The 12,720-nt window shown below is 42.6% G+C and overlaps 1 protein-coding gene across 5 annotated transcripts in view; it reads left to right on the top strand.

Moving 5' to 3' along the window:
- LOC121582515 (mediator of RNA polymerase II transcription subunit 13-like) overlaps nt 1-12,720 on the top strand; it is an 80,080-nt gene that overhangs the window by 34,015 nt on the left and 33,345 nt on the right. For all 5 annotated transcript variants that reach the window (XM_045225121.1, XM_045225120.1, XM_045225119.1 and 2 more), the window contains exons 3-4: nt 6,281-6,365; nt 7,009-7,092. In XM_045225121.1, coding sequence (XP_045081056.1) covers nt 6,281-6,365; nt 7,009-7,092 — 169 coding nt within the window. The remainder of the gene's footprint in view (nt 1-6,280; nt 6,366-7,008; nt 7,093-12,720) is intronic.

Below are 12,720 nucleotides of genomic sequence, written 5' to 3'. Positions count from 1 at the left end.
TCTACACATTTTGTAATGAGTCTGAGAGAATGTAGCATATTTAAAGGTCCTATCCTGCAATTCTACACATATTGCCATGGGGTAGAGAGAAAAAAATAACAGTTTTACAGCTAATCTCATCCTATTCTACACATTTTCCATATCAGGCTGAGAGAATTTAGCATTTTTAAAGCACATTTCCTGCAATTCTACGCATATTGCCATGGGGCGGAGAGAAAAATTTGCAGTTTTATAGCTAATCTCATGCTATTTTACACATTTGAGAGAATGTGTTGCTGTTTTAAATCTAATTTCCTACATTTCTACACATTTTGCGATGGGGAAGAGAGAAACATTTGCAGTTTAATAGCTAATCTCATGCTATTCTACACATTTTGTAATGAAGATGAAAGTGTTTAGCATTTCTAAAGCACATTTCCTGCAATTCTACACATATTGCCATGGGGTAGAAAGAAAAATGTGCCGTTTTATAGCTAGTCTCATGCTATTCTACACATTTTGCAATGAAGATGAAAGAATTTGCATTTTTAAGCACATTTCCTGCAATTGTACACATATTGCCATGGGGCAGCAAGAACATTTTGCAGTTTTATAGCTAATTTCATGCTTTTCTACACATATTGAAATGAGGCTGAGAGAATTTATCAGTTTTATAACTAATCACATGCTATTCTACACATTTTGCAATGAGGCTGATGGAATTTTGCTTTTTTAAAGCTAATTTCCTGCAATTCTTCACATATTGCCATGGGGCAGAGAGAAACATTAGCAGTTTTATAGCTAATCTCATGCTATTTTAAAAATTTTGCCATGAGGCTGTTAAAATATGTTGCTGTTTTAAGTCTATTTTCCTGCAATTCTACACATATTGCCATGGGGCAAAGAGAGAAAATGACAGTTTTATAGCTAATCTCATGTTATTCTACATATTTTGCAATGAGGATGTCAGTATTTAGCATTTTTAAAGCTAATTTCTTGCAGTTTTACTCATATTGCCATAGGGCAAAGATAAAAATGTGTAGTTTCATAGCTAATCTAATGCTATTCTACACATTTTGTAATGAGTCTGAGAGAATTTAGCATATTTAAAGGACATTTCCTGCAATTCTACACATGTTGCCATGGGGCAGAGAGAAACATTAGCAGTTTTATAGCTAATCTCATGCTATTTTACAAATTTTGCCATGAGGCTATTAAAATATGTTGCTGTTTTAAGTCTATTTTCCTGCAATTCTACACATATTGTCATGGGGCAAAGAGAGACAATTACAGTTTTATAGCTGATCTCATGTTATTCTACATATTTTGCAATGGGGATGTCAGTATTTAGCATTTTTTAAGCTAATTTCCTGCAATTTTACTCATATTGCCATAGGGCAAAATAATAATCTGTAGTTTTATAGCTAATCTCATGCTATTTTACACATATTGCAATGAAGATGAAAGAATTTAGTGTTTTTAAAGCACATTTCCTGCAATTCTACACATGTTGCCATGGGGCAGATAGAAAAAGTAGCTGTTTTAAATCTAATCTCATGCTATTCTACACATTTTGCAATGAGGCTGAGATAATGTTGCATTTTTAAAACAACTTTCCTGCAATTCTATACATATTGCCATGGGGCAGAGAGAAAAAATCACAGTTTCATAGCTAATCTAATGCTATTCTACACATTTTGTAATGAGTCTGAGAGAATGTAGCATATTTAAAGGTCATATCCTGCAATTCTACACATATTGCCATGGGGTAGAGAGAAAAAAAGAACAGTTTTACAGCTAATCTCATCCTATTCTACACATTTTCCATATCAGGCTGAGAGAATTTAGCATTTTTAAAGCACATTTCCTGCAATTCTACGCATATTGCCATGGGGCGGAGAGAAGAATTTGCAGTTTTATAGCTAATCTCATGCTATTTTACAAATTTGAGAGAATGTGTTGCTGTTTTAAATGTAATTTCCTACATTTCTACACATTTTGCGATGGGGAAGAGAGAAACATTTGCAGTTTAATAGCTAATCTCATGCTATTCTACACATTTTGTAATGAAGATGAAAGTGTTTAGCATTTCTAAAGCACATTTCCTGCAATTCTACACATATTGCCATGGGGTAGAAAGAAAAATGTGCCGTTTTATAGCTAGTCTCATGCTATTCTACACATTTTGCAATGAAGATGAAAGAATTTGCATTTTTAAGCACATTTCCTGCAATTGTACACATATTGCCATGGGGCAGCAAGAACATTTTGCAGTTTTATAGCTAATTTCATGCTTTTCTACACATATTGAAATGAGGCTGAGAGAATTTATCAGTTTTATAACTAATCACATGCTATTCTACACATTTTGCAATGAGGCTGATGGAATTTTGCTTTTTTAAAGCTAATTTCCTGCAATTCTTCACAAATTGCCATGGGGCAGAGAGAAACATTAGCAGTTTTATAGCTAATCTCATGCTATTTTAAAAATTTTGCCATGAGGCTGTTAAAATATGTTGCTGTTTTAAGTCTATTTTCCTGCAATTCTACACATATTGCCATGGGGCAAAGAGAGAAAATGACAGTTTTATAGCTAATCTCATGTTATTCTACATATTTTGCAATGAGGCTGAGAGAATCTTGCAGTTTTAAAGCTAATTTCCTACAATTCTACACATATTGCCATGGGGCAAAGATAACTAATTACAGTTTTATAGCTAATCTCATGTTATTCTACACATTTTGCAATGAGGATGACAGAATTGAGCATTTATAAAGCACATTTCCTGCAATTCTACACATATTGCCATTGGGCAAAGAGAAAAATGTGCAGTTTTATAGCTAATCTCATGCTATTCTACTCATTCTGCTATGAGGCTGAGACAATGAAGCATTTTTAAGCACATTTCCTGCAATTCTACACATATTGCCATGGGGCAAAGATAACTAATTACAGTTTTATAGCTAATCTCATGTTATTCTACACATTTTGCAATGAGGATGACAGAATTTAGCATTTTTAAAGCTAATTTCCTGCAATTTTATACATATTGCCATGGGGCAAAGAGAAAAATGAGCAGTTTTATAGCTAATCTCATCCTATTCTACACATTTCGCAATGAGGCTGAGAGAATTTTGCAGTTTTAAAGCTAATTTCTTACAATTCGACACATGTTGCATTGAGGAAGAGGGAAACATTTGCTGTTTAATAGCTAATCTCATGCTATTCTGGGGCGGGGGGGCGACATCGTTGTGGGGGCTGTGGGGTTTTGTGGTACGCCAGCGGCACGGAAAGTGACACTGTTATCATGCACACACAAAACATGCTTCCTCCCTTTTCTCTCTCATTCTCCTTATCTGTGTCCTCTGAGACACACACACACACACACACACACACACACACACACACACACACACTGAAATTGAGACAACCTTGACGGTTATCATCCACAGCTGAAGTTGTGAGGTGGTGCTCTCCACTTCTCAGGCGTCTGCTGAGGCCCTTATGAGTCCCTGCTGAGAGGACCAGAGACAACACTCATCTAGATAAGGGTCTATACGTTTCACCTCACCACACTTCAACTCTTTAAGCACAGCAATCACATAGCATGGAGGTGACTTGTTGCTGCTACGCAGCTGTTTGTCAAACATAAGCCCCACAGGTCCCGTAAGGATTTGAATAGTTCAATATCTCAGATCAGATTTCACACTCCAGTTTATGTGTGTGTGTGTGTGTCTATGTGTGTGTGAGAGAGAGAGTGTGTGTGTGTGTGTGTGTGTGTGTGTACAAGAGGGAAATAGTCACACTTTGTGTTGAGATGCTTGATAAGGTGCAGCTCGAGCTCCTCGGTGACTACAATGTAAACAATAGCTCTAATTACTTTCACATGTTGTCGCGGCTGGTGAGCGGCAAATGGAATTCCAGATTTGTCTGTTACTTGTTGTAATCTTGGGATAGCATCAGTTAATACCTACACTCTGAGGAGTGACGTTCTGCTGTTGTCAGTGCTTTAAACTAAACCAGTCAGAGAGACATAAGCAACGAGGTGATCATATCAGTTCAGCTTTCTTGCTAATGATGTCAAGCATCCCCCAGGCAGGGTGACTCCAACCTGGGTGAAGAGGGGTTGAGAACCTGGGCGTGTTCCGTGGAGGTGGTGGGTCAAGTAGAGTGAGAGAGGCGGAGACAAGGGGGAAAGGAGGGAGGTGGGGGAAGTGGTGGAATAGATAGATGATGACTGGTGGTGGATTGGCAGTGTGGAAAAGGGATTGTACAGAGAAAGGGGCGAGCTAATGAGCTGGATTTGCTGGAGACTTGGCATTCCGCTCATGGAGCACTCTTCCCTGTAGAATAGCTGGCTGGAACTGAGCTTCCTGTCTGAGCCCTGGAGCGGGAATGAACAAGGGAGGGAGGAGGGGAGGGGAGGGAGAGAGGGTGAGGAAAGGGGGGTGGGGATGTTGGAAGCAATAGAACAGAGGAAGAAGGAGCGGGTGGGAGGAGGGAGGGAGGCAGGTAGGGAGGGAGAGGGCGGGCGGGCGGTGGTGGAATTGAATGCCGGGGAGCTGTGTTCTCACAGCCAGTGTTGCCATGGTTACTGGGGAATTCTGGCAAGTAGGGAAATTTCATTCACGCCAGTGTGAGAAAAGGGAGGGAAATATCAACAAAGCAAGAAAGAGAAAGATGAAAAAATAAGAAATACATAACTGAAAAAGAAAATGGGCTCTGTCACTTTCCTCCCTCCCTCCCTCCCCCATGTGTACTCGCCCGGTGCTTTTTGTTTGCCGCCATGCTGTAAGTAAACACAACACCCACTCACAAAGCTTCCTATCCCTCCCAATCGTCCTCCAGGTATGGCAGAGAACAAAGAACACTAGAGCTATCAGTAGCTGCTCCTCCTCTGGGAAGAAGGAATGAGGAGGGAACAAGTAGTGGTAGGAATCAGATCCATCCACTACTCCACACAGGTCATCTGAGCTGGCTGCTGACATGGCAAGAACTGGAACTAAGCGCTGTCGACCTGACGACGCTCTTGTTTGCTGCTGGGCTGTCAGGGCTGGCTTCTGCACGTGGTGCCGCCCCACCCTGCCTCTCCTCTCCTTGTCTCTCCTCTCCTGCCTCCCTGTGCGGCCACTGGCCATACACACACAAACACACACACACTGTCTCTACCAGCGCTGGCTAAATGAAGCTGACAGCTGTACAAGGCACAGTGAGCACACACACACACACACACACACACACACACACAGGTACAGTGCACACAAGGGTGCATGCACGCCAGTGGAGGCTGCTGAAGGGAGTACGGTTCATAATAATGGCTGAAATGGAGTCAATGGAATGGTATCAAACACATCAAACACGTGGTTTCCATGTGGTTGATACCACTGCATTGACTTCATTCCAGCCATTATTATGAGCCGTCCTCCTCTCAGCAGCCTCCACTGATGCACGCACATAATGTAAACATGCATGCTTGCAGTGGTACTTGTAGTTTCACTCACAGTTCCTCACAGTGGTACTTGTAGTTACACCTACAGTTCCTCACAGTGGTACTTGTAGTTTCTTCCACAGTGCCCCACAGTGGTCCTTGTAGTTCCTTCCACAGTGCCTCACAGTGGTCCTTGTAGTGTTTTCCACAGTGCCTCACAGTGGTCCTTGTAGTTCCTTCCACAGTGCCTCACAGTGGTCCTTGTAGTTTCTTCCACAGTGCCCCACAGTGGTCCTTGTAGTGTCTTCCACAGTGCCCCACAGTGGTCCTTGTAGTTTCTTCCACAGTGCCCCACAGTGGTCCTTGTAGTTTCTTCCACAGTGCCCCACAGTGGTCCTGTATGTGGTCCTGTATGGCTCAGTTGGTAGAGCATGGCGGTTGCAACTTCAGGATTGTGTGTTCAATTCCCAGGGCCACCCATATGTTAAATGTATGCACGCATGACAGTAAGTCGCTTTGGATAAAAGCGTCTGCTAAATGGCATATATTATTGTTTCTTCCACAGTGCCCCACAGTGGTCCTTGTTGTTTCTTCCACAGTGCCCCACAGTGGTTTAACGTGTATGGAAGATAATGTAGCAGTTGTTAAGGGCTTCTGATGAGTCAGTCTGTGGATGGATGTACATGTAGATACTTGTCTGTGGGTAACGTTAATCTGTAGTCTTAGAAGCCTCTTGTGCTGTTGGCATTGCAGTCAATGGAGAATGTCTCCTGTGTGTCTTTGTGTACTGTGCAATGTGTTTGAGTGTATGAACTGTGTTGATCTCACTGTAACTATCAGCTGCTAACCCATCATCTGATCCTGTATTCCAGTGGCTGAGGAGGGACTATGGGAGTGTGGGCTGTCATACGAATGCCGGACCCTCCTGTTCAAGGCCATTCACAACCTGCTGGAGAGGTACAGTACAACTAATTTCCATGAGCTACTTGGAAAACGACTTGTGTCATATAGTCTGGATATAAAGTAAGCTGAATATTCCCAGTCTAGTTATAGGCTGTTTCTGCTCATATAACCATTTCTTATCCCACTAACTAAGGAAAGACAGGAAAGGATTCTGGCAAAAATACCAAACCACCAACGGTTAAAAGACTTCAAGTAATAATCTAATTACAACCTGGACTGAATCAATGACTCCAATAAAGAATTCCCATCTGCTAAATGAACCAGCACATATTTGTTCTCAATGAAGTTAAATATCAATGATCATCATAGGGGGGCAGGCTGAATTAACCTTCTTATTACCTTGAGTCTACCTCCTCCTCTCTTACAACTCTATACCTCTGCTATATATTGGATTGTCATAAAGCCATAAAAAGAAAATGTATCTCAAGGAACTGTGTAACTCCATTGATGTGAGTGTTGATGTATGAAAATAAATGTATTCTATTCTATTTTCTGTGCTTCCCTGATTGGGTATATGTGTGTCAATCTCTATGTAAAGTGTATGTGTCTATGTGTCTATGTGCATGTATATTTGTGTGTTTATGATCCTTTACCTGTGTGTATGTGATACAGTTGTTTAATGTCTCCCATCCCCCAGGTGTCTGATGGACAAGGACTTTGTGCGGATCGGGAAGTGGTTCGTCAAGCCATACGAGCTGGAGGAGAAGCATCTGGCCACCAGGTGAGCTAACCATCCTTCTCAATCCCACACACAACCTCCTCACAGCATCCCCGCCACGTTGTTCTGACACGGTGATAACTAGCGTGACGTTAAGGGAGCGTTGGGGAGCTCTGGGGGAGTGTGACAGACAGGCGGTGTGAATGGTTGCCGTGCGGCGGCTGCTCCCATCCCGTCTGGGATGTGGTGACACCTCTGGCTGCCTCTTGGCACCTGTGCTGTTAGTCCCTCGGATCATGTCACTGCGCTCGCAGGTGGGAAAGGCTCGCAGACGACTAGTCCGAAGTGTGTGTGTGTGTGACAGTGCGAGAGCTGGTCTGCCAGACTGCTCGAACGTGAGACTGTTGAGAGCGGGCTAGTGAACGGTGGCGAGGTGTGAGAGCTGAGCAGAGGAGAGGCTTGGGGCTGTGTGTGTGTGTGTGCGTTTGTGCGTATCAGAGACTGACAGAGAACAGGAGCACAGGAGAGGGGCATGGTTGTTGTATGGCATTTCCATGTAAAAGGAACCCATGAGCATCAACATGTGAAGGTCAGTTATTAGTAATACATCAAAACACAATAATAACGTTTGGAGAGTAGAGTACAGTAGAGTACAGTCAGTACAGTAGAGTACAGTAGAGTACAGTACAGTACAGTACAGTACAGTACAGTACAGTACAGTAGAGTAGAGTACAGTACAGTACAGTACAGTACAGTACAGTACAGTACAGTACAGTAGAGTACACTAGAGTACAGTACAGTACAGTTAAGTAAAGTAAAACAATTGAGTAGAGTATAGTACAGTACACTCCTGTTGAGTACACTTTAATGTACTGTATTGTACTGTACTCTATTGTATTATACTGTACTGAACTCTACTCTACTGTGCTGTTCTGTGCTGTGCTGTGCTGTACTGTACTCTGTCTACTGAGATCTACTGTGCTGTACTTTGATGTCTAAACTTGTGAAACAGAAGTCTGTGATTGGTTCAGATTTGGTCCGGTCCGGAACAACGAAATTTGGTCTTGTTTGGGGTCGGAGCTCATTAAAATAATAGCAGCGTGTAGAATAATACCCAAATATGCAAAAGAAGGATATGCATATTTCTACCTTTGTACCTATTTAGGATACATCCCCATGAAGAGAATAACATTCATATCCATAATTATGTATTTCTGTGTAGTACAGATCAGGGACCCATGATGAAATTCTGTTATCGTAATTCTGTTACCGGGTCTAAATCCACTTCACTTACTGTAGTTCAACCACCTCAATAGCTCAATAGCTCAAAGTCAAGGTGTCATGTCATAGCGGACACCCCGTTCTTTCTGCAGACATCTTTGAATCTTTAATTTGCATCAGATCTTTTTGGAAAACGTGAACATGTAAAATACTGAAGGAGATTTTACCGAAATTCTGTTACTAAACTTTGCATCTACACAGTTCTTCCAGTAAATGTGTTTTCGTAAAATGTTCAGTGTATATTGTTAAAAGTAGTCCTTGTGCATATAGTTGTGTATAGAGTTGTTGGTTTGTAAAACTTTGAAATCAATGGTTTTTGTTTGTCATACATTTTAAAGTGAAAAATCTGAGTCTCAACGCAATTCCGTTAACGTGGAATTGCCCTGTAGCTCTACTTGTTGCTTTGCTTCAGTTTGGTGTATTATTGCAGTTTTTATCAAAATACCCACTATGTACAGTAAGGATATAATTCCATCTGTGCATCAATTAGACAGATATTAATATATGCTAGGTTACAGGAACCAATTCAGTCAAAGACACGAATCATCTAAAATATTGTAATACAGACAGAGAGAATCATGACATATCTTAAGTTGTTAATTAGTTCCAATCCAGTACAGGTGCATCAAAGCTGGGACCGAGAGAATGAAAAACAGCTTCTATCTCAAGGCCATCAGACTGTTAAATATCCATCACTAGCACATTAGAGGCTGCTGCTGCCTCTTGAAATCACTGGCCACTTTAAGAAATGGAACACTAGTCACTTTAATAATGTTTACATATCTTGCATTACTCATCTCATATGTAAATACTGTATTCTATAATATTCTACTGTATCTTAGTCCATGCCGCTCTGTCATTGCTTGTCCATATATGTATATATTCTTAAATTCCATTCCTTACTTAGATTTGTGTGTATTGGGTATAAGTTGTGAAATTGTTAGATAATACTTTGATTTGATTTGAATTCTGCAAAATCATTGAGTTACATTTTGAGAAAGTCGAGAACCTCTCCATATCTAGTAAGCCAAATGTGTTTTTAGGAGTGAGATCCTCTCCTATGTAGCTGTGGAGATTCCAGCCAGCAATAAAGCTGCCCGCTGTGGCACAATTCCAAAGGTGTTGAAGGAATCAAGTGTGACTCGTTCCTAGGTTAGGACACAGCATGCAGGAAATAGGAACTAGAGAGAGATGAGATAAGGCAGGTAACAAAAAGACACAGGTGCAGAAGAGAACACAAGGCCACTACTCAGCCTATGTTTGTTGTAGCGGTTTTAGAGCGTCCTCTAACCAAATGAGAAAATAAGTCTCACAAAATAACACCGCTGTTGCCTCGTCGTCGTTTGAGCTACGGCAGCTCCACAAAGCAATCACAATTAAAGTGTGTGGGCGTCCTGAACTGTCATGGATGCGATGTCTTCTCTAAATCATGTCTTCCTCTGCGCTGCGTTTAGTGTGAACATTGTCTTCATTGTGCCACAGTTTGCTTCAGTTTTTAATGAGTTGAATTGCAGCGTGCTAATTAATTTGCCTATTAAGACGGCATTGTCTTTGCTTTGACTGTGTAGAGAGAAAATTATGAGAGGGAGAGAGAGAGAGAAAGAAAGAGGGAGCGAAAAGGGAGTCGTAGAGAGATCAGTCAGCTCCAGTGTTGATGCAAAGTGAGGAGGAGGAGAGAGAAGAGCACTGAGGAGGAGAAGAGGGAGGAGGGAGAGAGGGAAATAGAAAAGAAAAAGGCTTGCGCGCCGCCACTCAGGGAAGAGCTGGAGGACAGAGAGGAGGAGAAACTCTATCACTCTGAAGGAGGGCTGGAGCAGGAGCGAGTGAGTGAAGAAGAGAGAAGGAGGAGGAAAGGAAACTGTCCTGAACAAGGGGATGGTAGATGTGTTGAGTTCCAGTGATGGAATCTGTGTGTTGATGCTGCTGTGTGATGATGATGCGTCTGTCTTAAGTGGAGGGTGGATAAAACAATAGACTATAGTCCCTATAGAACAACATGGCCCCTCTGCTTTGAAAGAGGAGTGTAGCTGTGGGGGTTGGACAAATGTGACCCCCCCCCCCTTGACACTCCTTAGAGCTATAAGGAGCTGTTCTTCCCCTAAGGAGGGGGTTGTGAGGGTGGGGTTAGGCTGTGACAAGCTGGGGTGTGTGTATGGAAGTGGTGGTGGAAGGGGGGGGGCTGCATGTCTTGCTGAGACTGGGCTGGGGCTTCAAGAGTGCAGGACTTTCCCAAAGAGACCAGATTTGGCTAGCCCCCATGCTGGGCTTTGAGAGGCCAGGGTGTGCGTGTGTGTGTGTGTGAGTCTGGAGAGCAGTGCTGGAACCGCCTGCTGTGTGTGAGAGGGGGTCCTACAGTATGTGAGGGAAGAGGGACTAGCCCCTGTTGCACCCACCTGATTCTTCTCCAGTTTGACAGCTTTGTCTGAACACACTGTCAGCTGGCGCACCCCCTGCTGAGCCTGCCCCACTGCCTCCCTGTGAATTATTGAACAGACTGCTCTGGAGAGAGAGAGAGAGAGAGAGAGAGAGAGAGAGAGAGAGAGAGAGAGAGAGAGAGAGAGAGAGAGAGAGAGAGAGAGAGAGAGAGAGAGAGAGAGAGAGAGAGAGAGAGAGAGAGAGAGAGAGAGAGAGAGAGAGAGAGAGAGAGAGAGCTAGAGAGAGAGAGACAGAGAGAGTGAGAGAGAGTGAGTGAGAGCGAGAGCGAGAGACAGAGAGAGAGACAGAGAGAGAGAGAGAGAGAGAGAGAGAGAGAGAGAGAGTGAGGAGTGAGTGAGTGAGTGAGTGAGTGAGTGAGTGAGTGAGTGAGTGAGTGAGTGAGTGAGTGAGTGAGTGAGTGAGTGAGAGCGAGAGCGAAAGAAAGAGAAGAGAAAGTTGGGAAAAAACAGCGTCATTGCTCAACACCCGGACATACAGACACACGGACACCAACACAAACAGAAACAGACACGTATAGATGTACTCACACATTCAATCTTAATCGTGATCACACACAATTGAACAAAGACGTGCAAAGAAACAAATGCACACTCACACGGAACAAACATGCACACACACACACTTGACATGACCAACCCACAACACAATTCACAGAGGTCAGCCTTCACAGAGCCCAGCTATCAGTGACATCATGCACATTGGAACATTGCTCAGTTGAGCGTGTGCCACTGCTGCTGCCTCCTTTGTGCCTTCACTGCCTTGTCCTGTATGTACAGTGAGGGAAAAAAGTATTTGATCCCCTGCTGATTTTGTACGTTTGCCCACTGACAAAGAAATTATCAGTCTATAAGTATAATGTAGGGGTGTAACGATTCGTTTTAACAACGATTCGATTTGTATCACGATTCGTGGTTGTCGATACGATTCAAGGACGATATTGGTTCATTTAGAACGATACGATCCGAAACGATTCAGTGACTTGAAATCGATTCAGTAACCTTTTAGCCAAAAATTCAACCAGTGTGACTGAAATAAATACCTGGATACTGGACAGTGCAGGTGAAGTTTCCTAGATTCCTGTTTCTTGTAAGGACCGCAATGGTGGCTTGATAATTTCTCGCTCGTCGGCTTCTCCTCTGTCGTCCGCCATGCTATGTTTTGTTGTCTTTGCGCCTTTGCGCTGCTGCTGGCGCAGGGCGATGACGTCACGGATAGGCAGACTGAATCGAGTAATGTTTAAAGCCTTTATCATTAAAAGTGCTAAGAAAAAACATCCATATAAAGTCTGACGTGCTTAAATCCAATGGGTTATTTCCTAGTATCGATACAATCGATTTATTACATTTTAAAATGATGTTAGATTGATATATGTTGTCCAAAAGGCCAACTCGCCGAGCACAGATCGATGTAGTTGGATCATAGGAATATAAATCGATACATCGATGTAGTAGATGGATCGTTACACCCCTAGTATAATGGTAGGTTTATTTGAACAATGAGAGACAGAATAACAACAACAAAATCCAGAAAAAAAGCATGTCAAAAATGTTATAAATTGATTTGCATTTTATTGAGGGAAATAAGTATTTGACCCCCTCTCAATCAGAAAGATTTCTTGCTCCCAGGTATCTTTTATACAGCTAACGAGCTGAGATTAGGAACACACTCTTAAAGGGAGTGCTCCTAATCTCAGTTTGTTACCTGTATAAAAGACACCTGTCCACAGAAGCAATCAATCAATTAGATACCAAACTCTCCACCATGGCCAAGACCAAAGAGCTTTCCAAGGATGGCAGGGACAAGATTGTAGACCTACACAAGGCTGGAATGGGCTACAAGACCATCGCCAAGCAGCTTGGTGAGAAGGTGACAACAGTTGGTGCGATTATTCGCAAATGGAAGAAACACAAAAGAACTGTCAATCTCCCTCGGCCTGGGGCTCCATGCAAGATCTCACCTTGTGGAGTTGCAATG

The sequence above is a fragment of the Coregonus clupeaformis genome, chromosome 15 (genome assembly GCF_020615455.1).
Source record: "Coregonus clupeaformis isolate EN_2021a chromosome 15, ASM2061545v1, whole genome shotgun sequence".
NCBI lineage: Eukaryota > Metazoa > Chordata > Actinopteri > Salmoniformes > Salmonidae > Coregonus > Coregonus clupeaformis.
This window is presented reverse-complemented; position numbering and strand designations above follow the sequence as displayed.